The sequence below is a fragment of the Phasianus colchicus genome, chromosome 1 (genome assembly GCF_987193195.1).
Source record: "Phasianus colchicus chromosome 1, bPhaCol1.hap1.1, whole genome shotgun sequence".
In the NCBI taxonomy this organism is placed as follows: Eukaryota; Metazoa; Chordata; class Aves; order Galliformes; family Phasianidae; genus Phasianus; species Phasianus colchicus.
Window position 1 is genome coordinate 20,989,514 of NC_143436.1, and position 24,916 is coordinate 21,014,429.

At 39.4% G+C, this 24,916-nt stretch overlaps 1 protein-coding gene across 2 annotated transcripts; it reads right to left on the reverse strand.

Annotated features, from left to right (window-relative positions):
* Positions 1-756: 756 nt before the first annotated feature.
* TUBGCP6 (tubulin gamma complex component 6) lies at positions 757-24,794 on the reverse strand. Of its 2 annotated transcripts, none has more exons than XM_031614919.2 (26): positions 24,687-24,794; positions 22,630-23,441; positions 21,092-21,255; positions 19,522-19,732; positions 18,868-19,041; positions 17,750-17,871; positions 17,347-17,422; positions 16,698-16,807; positions 15,393-15,484; positions 15,149-15,288; positions 14,244-14,393; positions 12,908-12,989; positions 12,735-12,823; positions 12,190-12,305; positions 11,398-11,536; positions 11,192-11,308; positions 9,657-10,953; positions 9,193-9,248; positions 8,725-8,917; positions 8,284-8,452; positions 6,848-6,989; positions 5,579-5,773; positions 5,173-5,305; positions 4,562-4,775; positions 3,504-3,703; positions 757-1,792 (listed from the first exon to the last, which is right to left on the reverse strand). In XM_031614919.2, the coding sequence occupies exons 2-26, from the start codon at positions 23,374-23,376 to the stop codon at positions 1,701-1,703; spliced, it is 5,220 nt and encodes a 1,739-aa protein (XP_031470779.2). In that variant the 5' UTR covers positions 23,377-23,441; positions 24,687-24,794; the 3' UTR covers positions 757-1,700. The 2 variants fall into 2 exon arrangements, with proteins under 2 accessions (XP_031470779.2, XP_089992829.1); XM_090136703.1 differs by lacking the exon at positions 757-1,792 and adding an exon at positions 1,803-2,715.
* Between the last annotated feature and the right edge of the window lie 122 nt (positions 24,795-24,916).

Consider the following 24,916-nt stretch of genomic DNA (forward strand, 5'->3'; position numbering starts at 1 on the left):
CTATATGGATGCTTAGCTGGAGGCCAGGGGTCAACACACAGCCACTTCTGTACTTCTTTTTTCCTTTCTTTTCTTGTTGTAAGACTGCACCTAAAGGCCCAACGTTGCTGTTAGATCTTTTTTTGCAGAAGTTCTATCAAAAAGTACTAATTTGGATACACTCAGTACTACAGAGCTGGAGGTAAGGACTGGGAGAGCAAGGCAAGCAGTGGGAAAATGATGAGCGGTACTTGTGCTTTGCTTTGAGGCACCTGTGATGTTTTAGTTCTTGCTCATGTTCCTCTCGTTTTCACACAGCTTTCTTTTGGAAGTCACCTGACTGCTACACTGTGCTGAGGAGCTCTGAGGTCCCAGCCTGGGAGCTGGAAGCAGTTTGGCTGCTCTCTAGTGATCGCTGTGCGTCAGGACAACAGTCCCAGCAGGAGTCCCAGCAGACTTGTTTTAGCTGATTTCTGCACAAACACGTCAGGCAGGCAAACAGCTCTCTGCCTGCCCATGCAACAAAGCAGCTCAATCTGCAAGCTACCTGCCCTCTGGATATCTTCTTCTGTAGCAGGAAAGACAGCATAGGAGTAAAAGGAGCATGCATAGAGAAAACAGAGTAGATTTGTTAGAACTGTGTAGCATGGTCTTTTAGAGTAACTTGGGACCAGGGCAGCTTTACAGCTGATGTATTCTGACTCTAATGTTTCATTTCCATTTCGGGGGGAAAAAAAAACAACACCATAAGTAACAAAAAATTGTATTTGGTATTCCATAGTATGAAGAATATGTGGGCCGTGCCTATACCTTTAAATAGCTGCCAATCAGAAAATGAGACTCTGCATATATCTATGTTTTAAGCAATTGTGACTTCATAATCTCGAAAGTCAACATACTTCAAACCTGAAAAATGCAAAGCAGAGTCCCCCTCTGCAACATTTCATATTTCATAATTTCTTTTGATAACCTTGAGGTAAAAAAAAAACCAAAGAAGTGAAAAATGTGATCTTGCAGTTAGAAGCAGCTGTTGGAATTGTGTTTCACTCCTGTGATGCTGAATTCCTCTTCTAGCTATTTTGTGGTGATTATGTAAAGCCCAAATCAGCCATAAGAAAAGTAGATCTGTGATAAGTGATCCAACAGTTGCTGAGTGCTTGAATAGTCCTGTACTTATCCTCTCACCAATCACTGCAATGTTTCATCAAGCCCTCCTCTTTCACTCCAACTACCAGTCTTCAAGCTAACTGTCATGTTTAGACTGATCTGATTTGGCAGTGTGAAAATAAAACGCATCAAATAGGTTCCATCTGAACAGCTGCACCTCACACTCAGCAACTTTAGAAAGTATCTATCTTTTAATTTATTTCACATGTACGTATTTACATTGGAGAAAATTCACAACACTGAAAATACAACATTTACACATTCACAGATATACATTTTTGCACTCTCTCTGCTAAGATGGGGCACTCCTCTATCTTTGTGAAAATGACAACATTGATTCTCAGTAGGTGAAACGACAGGAAGTTGTTATAGAGAGAGTGATGCATCTTAAAAACGATGTGGTGGCTATATTCTTCAAGCTATCAGAGGATGGGTTATTTAATTGACAGAAATGCCTCTTGCATGGCATTTGCATAAGCTTCTATAAATTACAAGCATATAGGTTTATCTGTTTCTGCTTTACCATGCTATCAGTGATCTTTACACTGCAGGGCTCAGTTATCCTTGTAGTAGTTATTGAAGTTGATTCGCAGTAGGAAGTCCTCCAAATGTGGCTGGTATCCTCTATTTACAAGCTTTGTTACCACTGGGAGAAAAACAAAAGGCAAAATAAGCTTCAACAAAGATTAATATTCTAAAGTCAGTACTGGCATTTTAATTTAGGAGAAAAAAAGCAACAAAACCAGCCTATTGTAGAAAGCTGAGGACAATGGAAACAAACATGCAGTTTTGTATGAGAAAGGTCCAATCTCTCTCTCTGGAATTATAAAGAATTGTAAATTAGATGCAAGTTCCAAGTGGAAATGTACTATGCTTTCCCCAGGCTGCTTTCACAACAAGAGGTTGTGTTCTTATTGTAATGCCAACTGACCAGGAAACGTGGTTAGGCCAGCTGGTGGCCTCTGAAAGAAGAAGCTCCGCTGAAGCTCTCTTGAGCTATGTCCATGTGAGAGAGAAAATGAAAGAAACTCCTATGACAAATCCTTCAAGCTCCACAAATAAACAAACTGACTTATTCTTCATATCCTTATTTAACAGAGTAAAAAAGGCAGCAGAAACTCCCTAAGCTCTCCCATGCACTTACAGAAAGGGAATCAGCAAGCAGCAGTAACATGCAGGGACGAAGGGAAGGTGGACAGTTAGAAGTCAGGGCCTGCACCAAAGCCATTGAAGTCCAGACTACTTTGTATTGGCTTTCAATGGATACTGGATCAACACATTGTGAGAGAATCTTCTACAATACACAGTGACTGGAGGAACACGTGTAGATGAACAAGCACAGATTTGTTTTGTAGTGCTTAATAAAGAGGGTGGAAAGAACTGGGTCACTCAGCAAATTTCCTTACGGAATGGTTTATTAATCTCTGTCCATGAAGCAATCATAGATCTCGTAGTATGGGCTTAGGTGGTTCCCACAGGTGTTCTGACTTCCTGTAGAATTTGGAAGCAGCCATTCTAACTCATCCTGAAATATCTGTTTTTGGTCCTTTGACACCATTTTTGGATACCCTTAAAGAATAAAAAGGGCAGCTCATTTCCCAAAGAATATAATCTGACTAGAAATTGTTCTTGAACTACCTTTGTATTCAGGGGAAAGGTAAGTGCCTCCTACTGAAAATACAAGCAAGGTCCGAAGGAGAAATGGAAAAAAAAAAGATGGCTCAACCATTTCTTGACATTATAGGCTAAGCTGATAGCAAGCAGAAATTTTATAATATTAAAGGATAGAACATTTGGCAAATGATCCATGCAGTTGAAAAATACATGCCTAGAAAACTGGCTCTAAGCTCCAAGCAGTGCCAGGAGGGTCTCACTGAGCCTCAGTCTAACACTGGAATTAGAATTTTCAAATCACACAGCAATGGTAACATTCAGCTAGACAGATAAAGCTTTGAGTTAATTTTAGATATAACTATCTCTCATTGCTGCCAATAAAAAGTTCCAGAAGTCAACTTCAGAGAAAAGAAAAATACAAGCACATATAGAGAAAGCTAAATACTAAATCTTTACTTTGGAAATTAGCAAAGATTTATGTTCAGTTTGGGCATATCTGTTAAGACTTCTTATGTGGATGTTTTAATTAGAATCACTAAATCATTCAGGTTGAAAGAGACCACTAAGATGATCTAGTGTATGCAGAACAAGATAATGCAGTTTTCATTTGAGAACTACGTGTTCTAACACACAGTAAGTACACACATCTTCCTGCTGTACTTCCAAAACCTATGAACTATTTTTTCAGTTGTCAGTTGAATGCTTTCTTCTATCGCTGTCCCAGAATGTATGCAATTTCTTACCTTTGAACAAGAAGTGAGAGTAATACTTGAAAGTGTTGTACGACTGCTGCATCAAACCGAAGTTGGGATGAACAGCCATTTGCTTCCCAGCATCAAAGCTCCATGACTGAGAGATCAGCTGGCTGCGGAACTTCAAGATGAGACTGAAGATGCTGTGTATGATGTTCATCACTGGGGCAGCCTTCTCAGTCAACAGACCCCTAACAGAACAGTAATAATGTTAAAAATGTAGTTGACATTATTTGAGTTTGTAGGAAGAAGAATCCTTTAGGTTTCCTCTTTAGTTGCTTTAAATGATAACAAAAAAAAAAAATCTATGAATCTGCAGTCAACTGTAACAGTGATTCTATAATTCCTGTTCTTCCCATCTTTTCTATCTACCCACTATCATTCCAGTATATACACTTTAAGAAGAAATCAAATTAACTCTAGTTGCTCTCCTCTTATTCCCACCACCACCCTTCCCCATATAAAGTAATCAAAAGGCTATAAATCTAAGATTCCCAAAAGACATGTGTCTCTTGCTGTGCTTGTGAATCTGGATGGAGGCATCACATCACATTTGTTCTCACGCAGCCTAGTCCTGGGCACCACACAGTATCAGGGGCTCACAAAATGTACAGAACAAGCATTTCATGTTCTTGAGCCAGGACTGCTTGTGAACACTACTCACAGAATGAAAATAATGCTCATTAACAGAGGCTATGACAAGGATGGGCTGAAAGAAAGACAATTGTGGCAGAAGTGCCCTTAGTCTTCAGGTTAAAGTTCCCCATTCCAGGGAATCTGAGGCTCACAGAGGCAGAGTGGGAAGCCACTGCAGAGAGTCTGGGGGAGTAAGGAGATGGGTAGCTGAAGAAATTATGGATCTTTCTATGTGCCACTATGTTTATTTCCCTTTATAAGAACACTTTTACCCTGGGCACTTTCATCTATAAGAATGACGTAGCAGTGTTTGTGGTTAGGGAGAAGTCAGTTCTGCACACATACTCTGTGCCAAACAGATGGCAGGTCCATTAACTTAAATATTTGAAATAGATATAAGCGTGCTAGCTTGCCTGAAAATTGCTTTGTTGAGGTATTCAGCGTGTGTTCTGTGAATTTCTTCCAAATTGCCCACAGAAGACAGTTTGTTTCCAAATTCGCACCACGTAACGTGAAGAATCTGATTAGCAATGTAACCTTGAATAACTTTCACAAAATGCTGCATTTCATGTTTATACAGCTGCAGCTGTCGAAACTGAACAGAATTTGATGCATGACTCACTAATGCTGAAAGGAAAAACAGAAATATATTATCAGTGGAATCCAGTGGGACTGTATAAACCAGGATTTATAAAGGAATGAACAGTTCTATTAGTAAGACCTGCTTAAAATGCTAAGGAAATTTCTTTATTGTGACATTTGAAGCTTGACATGACTGCTTTAAGTCATGTTTATGATCAGTTGACAGTGTGAGATTGTGGAGTCTCCTTCTCTGGACATATTCAATACCCTTCTGGACATGTACCTGTGCAGCCCGCTGTAGGGAGCCTGCTTTGCAGGGGGGTTGGACTCGATGATCTTTAGAGGTCCCTTCCAGCCCCTACAATTCAATGATTCTGTGACTAGCACAAGGTGCTAAGCACGTTTTTAACAGCATACCCTCCAGCTCACCTGTTATACTTACCAGTGCGTTTTAAGTGAAACCACACATCCTTGAGAGTCCACACCATGTGCTTCAACTGAAGCAAAAAGGAAAAGATCTTGTTGTATTTATTCATGCAGCTCTCTGTTATGACAATATTCAGAGGCCAGTCAACCTAAAAGAAATAACCGAGCACTGATCATGCTGCATTTTTGTGTTAGAAATTATTACCACATTTCAGATACAAATATTTCCAAGACATATAAATCAATGTAAGTATTTTAATAATATAATACTGTGGCCAGAATATGTAAATCCTGTAATTTCAATTACACGGTTTTTCATTCCATTCTTGAAGGTATCCCATTATTAAGATGTTCAGTCTACCATAGTACACAAGAACCATGCTATACTTGCAGTACTACTGCCTTCAGACATACTTTCTTACCTTGTACCTTAGCTCTAAGCAGCTCAGAGCATCAGGTGCATTGGGCTTGAACACTTCTGGAAGGTACTTGAGGGCAAAAGAAAGATTGGAAGCAAGCTGGGTGTCACCATGAAGACTGTACTGTAATGCTTTGTTTAGGATAGAATTAAGAACCAGCGGATTCAGCAGTTCACCAGGCGTCTGTCCTGATCCAAGCTATGGGAAAAAGAAACCCTAATTACACATTATTAATTAAAAGAGTTGACTCTTGCAAACAGATGAATTAAAGCAGAATGGTAAAGTGATGACTACCTGCCTTGTCCCACCATTCTGACTGGAAAAATTTACTTTTGCAGTAGGGATGCACAGAGATTATGAAGAAATTTCTGAATAATTTATCGTCCACAGCATCAAGGTAATCTCCACATGCACTGATTTCTTTTGATATGTGAGATCAGAGCTTGCTGTGGTCAGGAGCTGTTAGCATCCCTATTGCAGGGAACACGGCCTTCAGGCTTCAGAGGGGCAGAAAGCTAGGGACAGGGCTGACATTAGCTACCTGACTCCAGTCTGTCCATCTCACAGTGCAGCAGCCTCAGAGGCATACAAATCAAGCTATTCAAGGAGTAGAGTGCTTTTCCTAGTTGCACCAAAAACATTCTTAAGAGGACAGAAAAATGCATTAACTGTCCTACAGGTATGTTTCTCTACGGGCAACCAGGTACATGAGAGCTGCTCTGAAAGTAGTATCTCCTATTTTATTATATTGGCCCATGATGTCACAAGAAGAATGCAGTCTCATCAGACAGTGCAGCACTCTCTTCAGATGTCCCCCATTCTGCTCTATAGGACATTTGAGGTAGGAGCTGTTATTTTACAACACAGGCCTTTTCACTGGATCTCAAGTGGCAACAGACTCTTCCAGCTTTGCTATGAGGACATGGGGGTAGACAGAGTACAGCAGTTCTCACAGGAAAGAGTGAAATTTCCTTCCTTAACTGCTGATCTGTCAAAGCTAGAAATTACTACTCTCTGTGTACCAAGTACTCTATTTCTGGGATTATCTGTAAGAAATATTACACCCTTCCTTGGAATTTCCCTGGACATGGGCACACTTTCTTATGCATCAGTCCTTACAAGCTTAACAGAGTTTCTCACTTCTTGACATGGCACAAAGAGGAAATAGCACAAGCTAGGATTCTCACACCATTCCTTTATTTCCATCCAATTTCATCCACAGCTGCCAAACTAAAACAAATAACCAAAAGGCTAAGAAGATGCAGCATATACCTTCTCAAACAACAGGTCACTGAGTGACTGAGCAAACTCCCCATCTTCCATTAACAGGAAGTGTCTCAGTGCTTCAAAATGCTTCTCTACATTCAGTTCCACGAAGTAGTAATCAACTATTGCTTTATTCACAAGAGAAACACTAAAAGAAAAACACACAAAAGATATTATTCTTACAAGGATCTCCTTCTTAATGTTAACATTCAGCTATGGCTACATCAGGTTAATGCTTCAGTACTTTGATATCCAAGACAGGAACACATTCACATAAGCAAAAGAAAATGAGATAAAGCTCAAAAACCTTCACTCAGAATATGCCACAACTAAAACCTACCACCTCAGTTAACTGGGTTTTGAACTTACTGCAGAAGTACTTTAAGGCTGGCTACACAACAGGCTGCTGACTCTGTAGCAACATTTTATCAACAGTCTTCTGACTTATTTCTGTCACCTAAGCAAACAGATCAAAGAGGACTCTTTCATCCCTGAAAACAACCTAACTGATAAAGCACTGACACCAGGCAATGAAGGCAAGTCTACAGTACAGCTTATGGTTTACTGCAAGTACTCAGGCTAGCTTTAAATAATGTAACTTGTGCATCGAGGATAGCCTAATTCTGCCAGAACACTGCTCAGGCATGCATACTTTGCTTTGCTGAATACATGCATCTGTATGCACAACTGTGATAGACAATCTGGATGTTTAAAAATAAGGTAATTAGATCTTTCTATTATGGGCTTAAAAATATAGCATACACAGTGAGTGGAAATGCGGTTTTGCAAGAAAGAAGATTCTAAAATAGGAAGCATTTCAACCTATCTGTGAATAACAGTTTTCATGACAGAAGCTGAACTTTTACACATTAACAAACTTTTGTTTAACATACCATACTAATCAAATAGCCTCACACACGTGGGTTCCCTTAATATTCTAACAACAATAAGGACAGACTCGAGTCAATTTCAAATCAGCCTTGAAGACAATGGAGATCCCACAGAAACATAAAACATATTCTGCTCAATATGCATGAGCTTTCATACAATCAAAAGATCTTCTTTTTTCCCCCTCATCTTTTATCTACCAAAGAAAGCACATATCTTGTAAATAATACACCTGTTTAAAAGAACAAGAAAACCAATGCTGTGAAATAGTTGTGAAATCCAGGAATGTGAGAGCAAATTCTGCCCTCTAAGCCCCTGTATTCCAAATTGACCTTCAGTTTTGTAATTTACACATATAAATGTATGTATAGATTACTATTTACAGTGTAAATCTGAACTTTTTAGTTTGTAATAAACCAACCACCGGACCACTTCTGGAAGCAAAAGGAAAATTTAGAAGCACACATCTATATGCTATTCTTGTCTCAGAACAGAACTAAGAACACTACATGAATTAGTATAATACAAATTACATTATTTCCATAAGTACTCACTGAGATACCAGGGGGGCTGTAATAGAACGTTTCATCAGCACGGGCAGAGATAGAAGCTCACTCAGTTGTACAGCTGTTTCATCTGTTGCTGACTGTACCATAGGATCCACTGGAAAAGTGTATGATCTTGGTATCACATGGTGCAAGAGATGGGAAACTGGTAGTTCTGCTAAATTTAAAAATACACAGACATTGTGAGTTGTTATACTTCAGCAATTTGATAATCTATTTCTGTTAACTTCTGCAAACCCCTTTACATCAGAAAATCAAGTGTGTCAATGTATAATTCTCATCTTTGTGCCTAGAAATAATTTGTTTAGCTACTGCAGGTCATAATATTGATAATCTACTGAAAATTCATATACTTTTTCCAGCACTCGGCTTTCTTGCTCAAGTTTGCTACACCTTCCTCTTCCTACTTCTCCCAAGTGTTCTACTCACACATTAGATCATAACTGTCTTGGTATTTTTCAATGCAGTATTGATCCGATAATGCTTTCAAATAAGCTTGTTCTTTCTTCCATGCATCTTCCTCTCCCCCTTCCTCATCCTTAGTCTTGGAAGCACTGGGTTCAGAAAATACAGCTTCTTGAGGCACAGTATCCTGTGGAATTGCCTTTTTGGGTTCTTCTGCCTAAAAGAAAAAACATGGACAAATTGCTCTTAGGACAGCTGCTGCTTTTGGCTATTCACACTTCATGTGTTCTTACAGGCAATTGACAAGTTGTTCAATTTGAAAATAAGACAGCTTACGTGTCAATTCTTTTTTGACATGTAAAAACAATACAGTATAATAGACTAGTAAATTAACACAGACCCACACAGTACCTTAATTATTACCTTAAGTACCAGATCACTCAACTCCTTGAAGGAATAGGAAGTCTTCTGCACTACCAGTTCATTTCTTACCTGTAAGCTCTGCGATGAATCTGGAGAAGAGTCCTTGTCAACCTCATCTGCAATTACTACAATTACAAATAAATTAAAGACAGCAATTACTCAGACCTGCTTATAGTACTTAGTTCATACTTCAGATCTATTCCCAAAGTTGTTCAAAATTTCCCTAAGGCTTATAGACTGCCACAATAAGAGTTCCTTCCCAAAGTCCAACACATGCAGCTTTTTGCATGTTCTCTATTCAAGTTCATATGAGGTCCTGTTTCACAAAGTTTCAGAACCCTTTTTTTTTCCCCCCTCAATTCTCTATTTCTTGTACGTAGAATATGTGGAATTCTCAACTCTGGATTCTAAAAGCATTTTAAAACTTACACAAGGAATTAAGAAATAAGTAGCCATTTTGAATGTAAACATTTACAGTGACTTTCAGGATGTCTTAAACAAATGCTGACTGAATAAACTTCATCTTATTTTACCTTCTTGCTTCTCTTCCATTACATTTTCCTTTTTGTCATCCTTAGCATCAGGAGAGACGGGATCAATGTCAGATGATTGTGACTGTAGTGAAATACTTTCCTTAGCTTGTGATGGTTTTGTTTCCTTTCTAATCTCTCCAGAAGGAGATAATTCTTCATTATATAGAAGTGTCTGAACTGTGGAGTCAGATGAAGGTCCAGAAATTGCTTTACGATGAGGTATGGGATCATCCTCTGTAGACGGAGTCCACTTCCCTATTTGGATGCTTGACTGGGATGCATGACCAAAAGGGCTCCAACGAGATTTCAGAGGCTGTGTATCTGAAACTAGCTCTCCAATTTTGATGTGTGATTGTGAAGAATGCCCATGGATGTTCCAACGAGGTCTAGCTGAGACAACCTCTGACACATTCTCACCAATCTTAATATTGGCATCAGAAACATGACCATGGATGTTCCATCGAGGCCTTGCAGGAGCAACATTTGACACATATTCACCAACCCTAATATTGGCTTCCGAAGCATGTCCATGAATGCTCCACCTAGGTCTTGAGGGCTCTACCTCTGAAGCATATTCCCCAATTTTAATATGAGCTTCAGAAACATGCCCGTGAATATTCCATCGGGGTCGAGTAGATTCAACTTCTGAGGTATAGCTGCTGATTTCTATATGGGAGTCTGAAGAATGCCCATAAGGACTTGAACGTGGCTGGTAAGTGTCCACCTCAGGCACATATTCTCCCACTCTGATGTTGGCATCAGATGCATGCCCGTGGATGTTCCACCGAGGCCTTCTAGACTCCACATCAAATACATTTTCTCCAACTCTGATGTGCCCCTGCAAAGCAGCAGTTGGCCTGAGAACAGTATTAAAATCATACTCGTTTTGCTGATGTAACAGTGTATTACCTTCTTCTTCTGAGGCAGGCTGATTTTCACTTATGTGAGAAGTCTCTGACAGATCTGAGTTAATATTTCTAAGTGCTTCATCTAGCAGAGATCCTTGTAAGCTAATGGCAACAGGTTGCTCATCTTGTGGCTTTGGTAAGAAATCTTCTATGTTCACACTGGATTCAGGAGAAGAATCAACATTACATAGGGAGCTGTGCGCTTGCTCTGAACTCTGTAGATTGCCTTCAGATCCTGCAGTTTTAGGCTGAAAATGCTGATCAGCATTAGTATTTGCCAGCTGTGGCATGGCCAATGGTTTGTCAGTAGATGTAACGTATTCCAGTCCAGATTCAGATTCTTTTCTGCCAACTCGTTCATTAGAATGCAAAGGTTTCACAGCTGACACCTAAAAAGAAGTAATTATTACACTGTATGGCTGGTCACATAATCAAGCTACTTAATAAGGCATCATGTTGTTACATGTAAGACTTGAAATTTTCCAATTTTTCAGATGTATTACAAATACAGTGATAACTACCCATGCTGCTGCTACAGTGAACCTTGATGAACTAAACTATGAAATGAACTCCCCTTAAGGAAACTTGGAACATCTACCTGGAGTTTATGTAAGCAAATAAACTCACCTGTGAATGTGGATCTTCCACAGCAGTGTTTCTATCCAAAGCCAGCTGGCACTGTTTATAAGGAATAATATCTAATTTCCTCCTGTAGCTTCCATCTGGAAGTTTTTCAAGCATTTCCTTTAAGCAAAAATGACAAAGCCAAGTCTTTAAAGCATCAAATACCAGACTTTCTAAAGATCATTTATTTAAATCTTTTCAGAAAATACCTCAATACATTTCTGATCTTCAAAGAGAAACTTAAGACGAGCTGTTTCCAACTTGTGTCGCTGGATTTTCCACAAAGCTCTTTGTTCCCTACGGGCTGCATCGTCAGAAAGTTTGCTATAATGGTCAATTAGCTCTTGCCTGAACAAAAGTAAAAATAAAGCTGAGTTACAGATTTTCATATAGCAATTTTGCCTCTTCCCTTCTGAAGAATTAGATCTTTCTGCATTTCAGAACCGAGAAGTAAATTTTTAACAGTAAAAAACAGAGGCTTCATTTACAGCAAAACAACAAGTAAGACAACTGCAGTCTTAGTTAATATGCTCCTGTAACTATGCTTAGTATGTCATTTGTTTTTGTAAGTATTTCTGGATAAAAGGGGAGAAAATGAAATACCACCAGATATGTAGCAAAAGCACGCCAAGTTTATCAGTTATCTAGTTTATCAATTATCAAGTTTATCAAGATTATCAATGTACCTGCTGTACCTGCTGTCTCCTTTTTATTTCTGCTTTGACATACATATGGCCATTTTTGCTACAGGCTCATGTTTTAATTCTAAGATTAACATTTTTGTCCAAAGTCTGATCAAAACACGAAACAGACTGGATAGAATGGGCACAAATGAGTTGAACTCAGGCTTCTAGACCACTAAACAATCCTACACACCCTACAGCTGTGAACATTAGCCCTGTAGAGTAGTGTCTGAAAACTGCTAATGCCATAAATTACAAAATAAAACATTTTTTCTTGAGGTCTTCATGAGCTTTGGGAGACTACTCAGACAGACTTACCTTGCCTTTTTTTCTAGCTCCTCTTCCAAGGCCTTCAGTCTTTTTTCTCTTTCTCTGAGCTCTCGGGCATAGCTGAAATCATCATCAATCTCCTCTTGCTTTATAGCAAGGCGACGCTGCATAAATATTTAAAGCCACTCAATACTAGCTGTGATGCACACATCTGCAAAAAGTTCTTATCTGCATTTCAGGAATATATCACCATAGAATCATAGAATGGCCTGGGTTGAAAAAGACCACAAAGATCATCTACCTTCAACCCCCCTGCTGTGTGCAGGGTCGCCAACCACTTGACCAGGCTGCCCAGAGCCACATCCAGCCTGGCCTCGAATGCCTCCAGGGATGAGGCATCCACAACCTTTTCCAGGGATGGGGCATCCACAACCTCTATATATTAATTCATTCAATTCATTCATATTAATTCACAACCTCTATATATTAACTCATTCAAATTCAGTACAATATATCAAAATAACCTTTCAATTATTTGTATAAGAAATACTTATTAAGAAATACTTAGCCTTTAGAAATAAACACAGAAATACCTCTTGGTCTTTTGCAAATTGCTCTTTCAACTTCAGAAACTGTTCACGTTTCTTTGCATCTAAAGCCATTCGTTCTGATATCTGCCGATCTGTTGTTACAATAAGGATACTGTTATTTTACATTAGCAAACCCAACAGAACACACAAACACACCAAACTCCTTCACAACTCACCATTAATGGCTTTTAGTACTTTGCTAGCAGTCTCTCGAGCATGAACAATTAATTCTTGCTTGGCTATTTCCATGCGCAAATCCTGAAAATATCAACCAACCACAAAAAACAGGTGGAAATACTTCTGTTATTTTAGACTTCAAAATACAGCTACACATGGTTATTAATCCACGTAGCCATATCATGACCATAAAATGGTTATTAAGTCATAATTAGAGTAAGCAAAGAAGAATAAAACAATTAATTAAATTGTAAGTCTATAATAAGTTAAAATTATTATTGAAAACTTGTTTGTACTCTGAACCTTATGTCAAAACACATCAGTCCAGTATATATACTACGTTCATGCAATGTGTAGGACAGAACCAAAGTATTCTAACAAAACAATTAGCCATGCAAATTATGAAAAAGAGTATTACTACAGAATGGCTTGGGTTGGAAGGGACCTCAAGGATCATGAATCTCCAACCCCCCTGCCACAGGCAGGGCCACCAACCTCCCCATTTAATACTAGACCAGGCTGCCCAGGGCCCCATCCAATCTGGCCTTGAACACCTCCAGGGACGGGGCATCCACAACCTCTGGGCAGCCTGTTCCAGCACCTCACCACTCTCATAGTGAAGAATTTCCCCCTGACATCCAACTTAAATCTTCCCTCCCTCAGCTTAAAACCATTTCCCCTTGTCCTGCTGTTATCTACCCTTTCAAAAAGTTGATTCCCCTCCTGTTTGTAGGCTCCCTTTAGGTACTGAAATGCTGCAATGAGGTCACCCCACAGCCGCCTTGTCTCCAGGCTGAACAAGCCCAGCTCCCTCAGCCTGTCTTCATAATGGAGGTGCTCCAGCCCCTGATCATCTTTGTGGCCCTCCTCTGGACCCTCTCCAATATCTTTCTGACTTTCTTGTACTGGGGGACAAGACACAGTACTCCAGATGAGGCCTCACAAGAGCAGAGTAGAGGGGGATAATCACCTCCATGTCCCTGCTGGTTACCCTTCTGATTCTAATTGATTTCTTCCATTAGCTAAATAAGAATCTAAAATCTTTTCAATGCTTTTCAATGCTTTTCAAGGCAAATCTTTTGCGGAAAAGAACTAAGATGGAAGTCCAAATCTCCTCTAAAATGTGAAAATGCTGACACATAACAACACACTGCCTAATGTTTTAAAAGCTGTATTCAAAATCTGTTAATTGCACTAACAGGTCAAACAGCAATTGGCCAATAAGAAAATTCTGAACATCAATGCAAATTCTGTTGAAGTTACAATAAAAATAAAGAGTAATTAAAAAAAAGAAATCAATCAAACCATAAGTTCTTTACTCTTTCGTTCATTTACCTTTTCCTCTTTGCTTATAGAACTGTACCGAGCAATTCTTTCCATCCGACCTACGTACACTGCACAATCTCTCTCTATTTCTTTCAGCTCCTCAAGTGAAAAAATAACAGAAATCCGGGGTACAGGTATATCTGACCAACATATGTAATGCTGAAAAACAGAGAAATTTACTTCTAAATACACTGTAAATTGTAAATTGTAAAATGTACGATTACAAATTCATGCGTCAGTGCTACTGGCACACCCGAGTCAGGTTTGAAAATGATTATCAGAGCAGATTTAGGAGAACTAGCAGAGGGTCATCTTGTTTTAGATATCAGTGTTATGACTTTTATCTGACATGAAGCTGCCCAGAGTACTTTTTACATAAGAATGCCCACAGACTTCAGACACTTCTGTAGTTGTTGCCCTGTGAGACATGCACAAAACAGTGTGAAGACACAACGTAATTTAACCAGTTCTTCTTGCCAAGGACAACACTTGCTGTGCAAAATAAGAAAAAAAGGAACTATTCAAACTCATCTTGGAAAGGCAGTGGTAGAACTGACACAGAAGAGCTATGTAGAACCAAGACCTAGTAACTACGGTATCTGGAGTGAAAAATGGAAGGCACTGGCATGAAAGACTAAAACATTTCTGCTTTCAGCAGAAGGAAAACAAGAAATCTAGCACATGCACTGTATACAATAAATCTGATGCTGTTAAAAATGTGTATTTCCACAGTTGAGACATTAGCAAGTAGAGTGGATTATCAGTTCTTGAATATCCGACATTCATGCAATAGCCCCCTGCTTACGCAATAACAGTCGTAAATGATGGAGTTCACTTGCTAAAAATATAGCAAACCAACTCTGAAGAAACATGGTTTTCTCAATAAAATAGGGAAGAACCAAACCAATACATACCCTGGGACAACACAACTTCAGCAGGTTTATGGTTTTCCCACATATATATACGTCATTAGCAATATGTTTAAGAAATACAGGGACACAATCTTCTACTTCTTTTGAAATCAAGACGTAACCATGAGTCCAGTAATGTTTATCTGCATACCAGAAAAAAAAAAAAAATTATGTATTTTTAAGTATTTAATTAACAGCAAAAATTGTGTAAAATAGAAATATTAAATACTCAATATGCATACTGTACCTCTGAAACAAAGATAATCCTCATTCACCTGGATCATAAACTCTCCGTAAACATCCCTGAATACACCACTGTATACCCAATCATAGATAAATCTAAAAGAAATGTAATTAAACAATATTGAAAATGAATCCTCTCGCTTTCTCACCTTTATCACAACCAACCAACCACTATATTCTTTAAAACATCAAAGCACACAAGCTACAGAAAGAATAAAAACATGCAATTAAGTGCTGTCAAACTGATATTTAAGGTATACATAAGACTTTATCTCTACGTTTTTCTCAAAATAAACCAACTCTATACAGCATATTTCACTGATTATTATGATCAAAGATTGTCCCAGTTAAAACAATCTTTTTATTTCTGCATATAAATTTACAAAGGAAGTATTAAAAACCTCTAGAAACATTCCAGTCACATCAAAAGAGTAGGGAGAGAGAAGCAGGAGTCAGATGTAACTTTGTCAGGAAGAAATGGACAGACTGTAGAACAAAGATACAATATCAACCCTTTGTATCTGTAGACATTTTTTAATATACGTGTAATAATGAGAAAACTTATTTCAGAATATTTATTCACGCTTTTACATATTTCCTCTGTGCAATATGAAACCTTTAAAGAAATACAAAATACAATTATCTGAACCTACAGATAAAAAGGTTCAGAGCACCCTTAAGACAGTCTTCGTTTTTCTTAATAGTTCCAATACCAACACCTCTTCTAGAAGTTTGGTCAATGCAACAAACAGGAAACTTTTAGTGCAATTTTGAGATTGTAAATAAAAGTTAAGAACTTTTAATGTATTAGAACTGGTGTTCCGATTATTTATTAGAGCAATAACTTTTATCAGTGAATTTCTTTCAGGTTAACAATACTTTCTTCACATGATGGATGCCTCCTTCAATGGCAACCCTGATGACTGATGTTTTGATAAAGATCTGCAACAAATTATTGTTATTATTATTACTGCTTACTGAAAAGCCCACAAACACAGTGGAGATAAGCATTAACTTTCCCAGTCTGTAGAACTCTAGGAGAAAGGCATGATTGCCAGTTTCAGGATTTTACATAAAGCCCACATATTGCTACTGATCTGGAAAAAAAGGAAAGAAGCATTCAGAAAAATTAATGGATTTTAACATGTATTTTGCAGAAACAGCTGTACCTTACACCTTTTCTGAAAAGTTAAAAGTCATTGTTATGTTAGCAGTTAGTAGAGTTGTTAGCAATTAGTATTTACTCACTAGATTGCTAATTCAAAATTGCTCTTAAACATAACTGTGCAGAGAACAGTTATGGACGCACCTTGTGTATGGCTCACAACTTGTCTTTAACAAAGACAGAAGGACTGGATAGTGCTCATTGCTACAGTTGTTGAGGGCCTCTTTGTACAGATATGAAAGCAATTTCACACCCTAAAAATGAAAATGATAAATATTATAATATTAGATGACAAATTCCACTACAAGATTAATAATAAAAATTGATGAATATGTATATTTAGATCCATTTCACTACACACGGAAGGCAGGATCCATCTTACTTTAGATATCTGCAGTTCAGATCACTTTATCTGAGTTAGCTTGTGAATGCCCCCTTCTCCCTGGAGGCATTCAAGGCCAAGCTGGATGGGGGCTTTGAGCAACCTGGTCTAGAGGGAGGTGTCCCTGCTTATAGCAGGGAGCTGGACCTAGATGACCTTAAAGGGCCCTGCCAACCCACACCATTCTATGATTCTAAGTTTCTAGTGATCTCATTCTCACTTTATAAACACTGGAGAGTTGGATTAATTTCATTTGCTACAAACATCTCCTTTACAATGAAATAAACTGCACTTTAGAGGTCTGAGGTTGTATCTTTGGTAGAGACTAAATACATTATATAAAACCCCATTTTTGAAAAATACTATAATTGTAAATGAAATGAAACATGAAAACAGAAAATCTGTTATCACCGTAGGAAATGAAGCACCAGCTCCGCCACTGATCCCCAGTGCTGTTGTTCCTATGCCACAGAGTTCAGCCAGATATCTACAAAACAGTATTAAAGCATACGTAAGACTTTCAGACAGAAATCTCTGAGATCACATTGATCTGAACTTTGCTATAGATTAAATTCACACAACAATTCTATGGTATTATCTGAATGATAACAAGGATAACAAAGTAACCGAATGTAAAGACTTTACATGTTTTCCCTAAGGAACATAAAGAAATTTTTGTGTGAAAATGCTGGAAAAATACTGAAAGATTATATAAGAATGACTGTTTAATATTCTCCTGTGCTGTAAAGAAAAAAAAAACATACTGCAGTTTTTGTTCTATGGAAAGCTGAAATATTTAATGTTAATCTCTTACCTCAACTGACGACCCAATTTCCTGAAGAGAAAGCTGATTGTCAGAAGACTTAAAGTAGGAGGAGTAGACAAAACACAGGCTCGGTAATATTGAAGATACTTTCTCAGACCACTTGTGAAAGCCTATTGTCAACAGAAAATATTTACAAAGCCTTACTGGTAAAAGTGTTAATAGTTACTTATATCTCTCATCAGTTGCACCAGCATGAAAACAAACCTTTAATAAAATAATTTGCATCTAAAAGCAAGAGGAGCTTGTGTAGGAAAGTAAGAGTCCACATAACTTCAGGCATACAATTAACCAAATGACTCCTTTATACTCTTTCAGTGTGCCATGAACAAAGACTGCACCCAGGCACACCCTGAGCATTTTGGTTCACCTTCCTTGAACTGCCCTTTTGAAGAGCTTCTGATTCTGTAGCAGCTCCATTATGAACCCAGGGAAACCTGTTCCTTATTTCCATACCTAAACTAAACAGAGGAAAAAACTCCTATGTAATCTCTAACTTTCTCTAGGTTGACTAAGAATTGAATAAGAATTTTTTATTCACTTTCTATTAACTTAGCTATAAATGAAATATTCAGAAGGCATATATTTTCATAACTAATCCTAAATGAATTATATGCATTAGAAATTCACCTGGTATCATGCAGGTACACAGAGTTTAGAAAAATATAAAGAGGGTTGACAAGTAAAATGTGCACTTAATTCTGAACTACGAAAAAGTTATCAAAGCTATTAAATAGCATGTTTCTCTAGGTCAGTATCAATGTAACACATACAATGTGTTATACATCTTAACATATAAATGTTTCTAAATTCTGTCCCTTTGAATCTCAACAAAACCACATAACAAATCACAGTTCAGGTAATGAAGAGGTTCCATTTATTGCTTTTGGGCAGGCAAACCCTAAGCACACAGCTCCAATTTAAGCAGGGCTCCAATGCTGGCACTGTTCCTTGCTGACCTGGGATACATAAATATACATATCTGTATTGAAAATACTTTGCAGTTCTGCAGAAAGCAGAAATTCCAGCCTTATTTGAAATCAAAATTGCATTCTCTACCTAAAATAACAGGCCCATTAAATGTAAGTGATTTAACACAATGGTGCTACCTGAAACACAAGCCCTTTGCTGTACGAAGAATCTAAGACTGGCTGAAGAGAGAAGCGACTCAGCCGTGTGTAGTAGGTTCCATATTCTGCAACTTCTGAGAGCAGGTTGTGCATTGTCTCTGGTGAAGTTCCAGACACGTATACCCCCTCCTTTATTATAAATGTTTGAGCAGCCTAAAATGAAATGGGAGAGGAAAAACTCTTCAAATATTACCCAGCTACATTCTGATTTAAAACAGCAAACATTTAGAGACAAATTTTCAGCATAGATACTCTGGAAACTCACACTATGTATGTAGGAAAATATAATAAGAATATTAAATTGTAGCAAAATTTCAAGAGTGCATTTTCAAATATATCGAAAAAGATTAATTATCCAAAATTTTCCATGAAGACCCAGTCTACAACATTACTTAAACTTCTGTTTTCCATAATTCATTAGCTTATTTTCACAAATTATTTTGACAAATACTTGTTTCCTGCCTCTTGCAATAAGTCGTTATTGCAATATATAGATATGACAGTACTGCAATTATGTCACACTCATCCTCTTAACACAGCTGCAAGATCTCAAAATAAATAATGCATTGAAAAGGAGGTATCTAAAAAAAAAAAAAAAAGCAACTGTGAATTGCAGTTAAATATCTTTCATACCTGATCGAGTGAAAATGTAGTGGATACCACACCAATGAGGACATTCAAGACATCCTTCACCAGTTCAGGTTCCCTCATCAGCACAAGCTGTGGAAGCTGAAGTACAGTATTACTGAAGAGCTGCATTTCCCCTTCTCGGAGTTTGTAGAATTTGTCAAAAGCTTCTCTCCCAGCCTCAGTAAGGTACGGCTCTTCCTTTTTACCAGGTGGGCTGCCAGAGCAAACAAAATATTGAATGGGGATTGTATGAGAAATATATCTAAGCCCTCCCCCCCCCAAAAAAAAAAAAGTATTTCAAAATGTTATACAGCTGCTAATGTGTACTGAGCACAGAATGCTAAGTTTTCAAGGGATGGTACATACAGACAACGAAATCATAGCCCTAACTCAGGACAACAAATAAACTGACAGGTAATTTGAACATCAACTCAGAAACACAGGCTTGGTGAGAGAAATTCTACTTTCTTTTGTGGCTTTCATTGCTGCAGTTTCCATTTTAGGAAAATGAGGGCAATACTACTTGATTTCCAGGATAATGTAACACTGATATTCAAACACATTCAAGAGCAATATGCTCAAAGTATAATGACTTGTATTAACACTTTCTACTTCTTCCTAGCAGGAATTACCATCCTCTCCAAAATAAATCTCCCATCCAAATCTTCCAAACTGCTCTGGGTTCTAGTAGCATTTCTAACAGGAAAGCTTCACATATATAGCCTGCATTTGACTTTTAAGATCCTTAAAATCTAAATGGTAACAAGAAAAACTGTTTTTCTTACTATGAGCAAAGCCAGAGAGTGCTACAGTGGGTTTGGGAAATAAGGGAACAGAAAAGAACTTAAGCTTGGGCTTGAAAATTTCAATACTATACAGCATGGCAGCAGATGCACCACTAGACCATTACTTACAACTACAGAAAACATACACAAGTTTTGTTGAGAAATGGGTGTGGTGCTTTTCAGCAGGAATGGAAGAAAGAAACTTGCCATTTTTTTCTTTCCAACTCAGGGAACCAAGGAAGTTTTTAACAGGGCTGCCTAGAGCATTCTTTCAGGAGAGGAAACTCTTTCAACAGCTGGAAGAACTACAAGTCAAATACCATCAACTATCAGTTAGTGATTACTGTTTAAGTTACAAACCAATGAAAAGGAACACAATACTGGGAGGTAAGGGTTTAATTCTTCTAGCACTTTCTCTTCTGAATCTGAAAATATGAAATCATTTCAGGTTGAAATAAATTACATTGTGTATACGGAGATATTAGTTAAAAAATGTTGCATTTCACATGGGCAGAAAGTGTTGCCGTAATTCCTTCAGTTTTTAGTACTAAGGTGATTTTCTCTCTTCCAATGAAACAGATGCAATCTAAAGACTAGTTCGCTGAAATGGCATGATCTGTTTTGCTCTCCATCATTAATACACATATTGAATTCTTTGCGTTAAATCTGCGGTATTCCTATTGCATGTTTAACTCCTATACTGAGGTCATTCAGAACTAAGATCAATTGCACCTTCATACATTTGCATGTGATGCACAGGAAGTTTGTCAATAACATCAGACACATACTATCCAATTCTTTCCCAGCATCTTCGTTTGCTCGGCCCATATGTGAGCACTGCATCCCACAGATCTATGTCTGGAGTCATGCTTGGCTCTGACTGAGAATCAGGAGTCAGATTGGATGCCGACTGGAATCCTTCATCTTCTGACTGGTCTATGCTTTGAGGAACCTGTTGGAGAGAGTTCAAGCTTTACGTATGAAAACATTACTGGAGAAACATACGCTGATAAAGATTTTGCTATCATTTGTGATTAAGTGATTCAATATGACTCAGCCAGTGCCCACTCCTTTCATCTGTAAGTTTTTTCCTTAAACACTCTTTCATTTGTTCCACAGGCAACCAATGCCTAAACACAAAACAACAATCAATCACCACTGAAATAATAACACTACGTTTGTTAATGCTAAAATTGAAACCTACTCCTTTGTAAGCATATAGTTCTATAGAGAACAAAATGGCACTGCTCAGAATGACTTTTAAGCAGATTACTAATTCTAATTCTTAAAATCTGTACAATTTTGTTAACATAGCTTGTTCTCTGATGCTTACTCACATGCAGAAAACCTGAAAATGTCCAAGCACTGCATGTGCCACACTCTAATCTCAGCAGTTGTACGTGCAGAAGAGTACCCAGTTTTAGTCAGACAATCACACAATGACCTCCACACAGAAAACACAGCATGTTCTTCAAGAAATCTCAAATCCTACAGTCTGATGGGGAGTACAGCACTCAACAAAAAATCTGCCTCCTCATAGTTAAGACTTACATCTGTATGTGTACAGGGCTTTTCTTTTTTAATATCTGAATTCTAGTTTCAGTTAGGACTTTGAGTTAAGGAATTGCAAGAGGTATTTGTTTGTTAAGTAGAGAGAACAAAGGAGGATTAAAAAAAAGAAATACTATAAAAACTTATCAACTGTAACAAATGGAAAGACAGAAAAAAAAAACACAAGTGCATTTATCTAGTACCTCAATAAGAATATAATGTAGCAAAAATGAATAGATTGGACAGTAAAAGATACAGTAGAATCTACACGCTGCAAAGGAAAATGGACAGCCGGATACAGGAGGTTTGATGAAATATAATGACTGAAAAAATGGCTCAAGATACAAAAGTCACAAGGAAAATACACACTGGGTCACGTAATCTGAAGAGCAAAGCACATATATTCAGGCAGGAGAGCTTACGCAGTCAGGAACAGTAACAAACAAACAACAATGCAAAGAAGTTCAATACACAAAGCAGGCAAAAAATGTAAGCAAAAAATTACTGGAGTGAAAAAGGCACAGATAAAGCTGATGGCTTAACTTCACAGAGCTTATAGCCAGCAACATGCCTTCTTTATACAGTTCTAAGACAAGACCAATATCTTCATTATCATACATCTCTGCAGCACGAAAGGAACAAAGGATCCCTGCTCTAGCTTACATTCCAATACTGTTTCTATTACACATGAAATTACTACCTATGTTCAAAAAAACAAGTTCAAAACGCCTGAAAGCATGCATAGACTCTGAGTCCAAAACAAATGATACCATACTTTAATTGCAAGTCCAGACAAATCTGCATTGTCAGGCACTGGTGGCAAATCCAACTTGATGTCCATGTCATAAGTACGGCTGTGGACAAGAGCACCAAAGAGCGAGACGCGTGTTTCTCTCTCAAACTTGTCCCCAACAGGATAGTTCTGTGAGAACAGCCCTATGGCAGGGAGTCCTGTTCCAGGGGCAGCCTCCATGATCTGAAGAGTCTTCTGAATTGTGTCATTGAACTGACATTCTTCATTTGTTATTAGAGACTGTATATCGGCTTCAAACACACTCACATCGTAATAATCATAACCCTGATACTTGACATTTCTCCCGACATATTTGTTGTTCAGAAAATAGTCCTTTTTTTGTGGTATAAGCTGTGGAGGACCTGTTCCAGCAAGCTGTACAAAGAGATCCAGAACAGCATTAAGCTCAGTAAATGGTAAGCCCTCGGCTGCTTCCAGCTCCTCCACAAGACTCTCCAGCCTATCTGCCTGAGCTCCTAGGCCACCGACTCTCAGGTTGAAAGACAACATCAAAATCTTGTTTTTAACTGGAAGCTTGGAAATGTTTGATTGCAGCTTACGTGCTTCATCTTGAAAAAGGTTTATGAACAGAGTGTTATATGCAACCCTCTTCAGGTTTTGCTTAGCCTTCCTCTTGCTGATCTTCTGCCTGCCCAGGTGCACCTTCCATGGCAAACCCGTCAGGTGTGCCTCACACAGGTCACTGAACAGCTGTGTAATGCTCTCCATTTTTTGTCAAACCGTGAGGTTATAGCAATTAGCTTGACAGTGAGTCTCTGGTTTCATGTGAAGATCTGGAAAATATCAGGAAAAAGAGGAGATGCTCGTGACATAAACATGAGAAGCAGGTGAGCATGTTTTAACTGAAACCAAGGCAGCCCATAGTCACAGAATAATTAAGGTTGAAAAAGATCTCAAAGATCATCCAGTCCAATCATCCACCTTCCACCAATGTTGCCCACTAACCCACGTCCCTATGTACGACATCTACATGATTCTCGAACACCTCCAGGGACAGTGATTCCACCACCTCTCCAAGCAACAAGTTCCAGTGCCTAACCACTCTTTCACAGCAGAAATTTTTCCTAATATCCAACCTGAACCTCCTCTGTCACAACTTGAAGCCATTCTCTCTCATCCTATTGCTGTCACGCAGGAAAAGAGGCCAACTCCCACCTTGCCAAAACCTCCTTTCAAGTAGTTGTAGAGGGCAATGAGCCTCCTCTTCTTCAGATTAAACAATCCCAGTTCCCTCAGCTGCTCCCCATCCATAAGACCCCTCACCAGCTTTGCTGCCCTTCTCTGAGCACGTTCCAGCGCCTCAGTGAGGGACCCAAAACTGAACGCAGTACTCGAGGAGCAGCCTCACCAGAGCTGAGTACAGGGGGATGATCACTCCCCTGTTGCTGCTGGCTACACAGCTTCTGATACAAGCCAGGACACCATTGGCCCTCTTGGCCACCTGGGCAGACTGCTGGCTCATGTTCAGCTGAGCATCACCAACACCCCCCGGTCCTGTTCCCCAGAACAGCTTTCCAGCCACTCTGCCCCAAGACTGTAGCACTGCCTGGGGCTGCTGCAGCCGGAGTGCAGGACCCAGCACTCGATCTTCAATAAGATTTCATCCCACCGGCCCTAGCCATCGATCCAGCTCGTCCAGATCCCAAACGAGAACGAAAAAACCTGACCCAGTACATATTTAGGACGCAAGCTATAAAAACACTGCCATTACTTAGACCGCACGCTCATTTTATAGCGATGCTTAACTCCAGAAGCCTGTTTTGGCAGAGAAGCCCGCCTGACCCAATGCCTTTGGGAACATCCCCAAGCGTGCCCTCCAGCCCCCAGCCGCTGCCCCCAGCAGCCCGCCGCGCCCACAGCACAGCGCAGCACAGCACACCTACATGAGCGCACAGCCGCTGCGGCAGCCCGCCACCCCCCAGCTGCACTCACCCCCACCATCCCGCGCACCCCTCCGCCCGTCGATGAGCCCAGCCGCCCCCGGCAGCTCCCGCCCGGCCCCGCCGCAGCTCCGCTACCTGCGGGGGGTCCCCGGCAGCCGCCGCCCGCAGCTCGGGCCGCCGCTCCGCTCTCCTCTCTCAGCGCGGCGCGGCTCCCGGCGCCGCTACGTCACGGGAACGCGACGGCCGAGGGAGGCGGGCGGGGCACGGCGGTACCGCGGCCCTGAGGCGCCGCACCGCCCCCTTCGCCAGCACCGCCCCCTGAGCGCCCGCGTCAGCTGCCCGCCAGTAGGGGCTCAGGTAGCACG

Coding starts and splice junctions, on each gene's coding strand:
- TUBGCP6 (XM_090136703.1), bottom strand. CDS start 23,376: ATGGAGAGCATTACACAGCTGTTCAGTGACCTGTGTGAGGCACACCTG. Junction 19,042..19,521: donor CTACATTTTCACTCGATCAG/GTATGAAAGATA, acceptor ATTTCATTTTAG/GCTGCTCAAACATTTATAAT. Junction 8,918..9,192: donor ATTCATCGCAGAGCTTACAG/GTAAGAAATGAA, acceptor TTTTTCTTTTAG/GCAGAAGAACCCAAAAAGGC.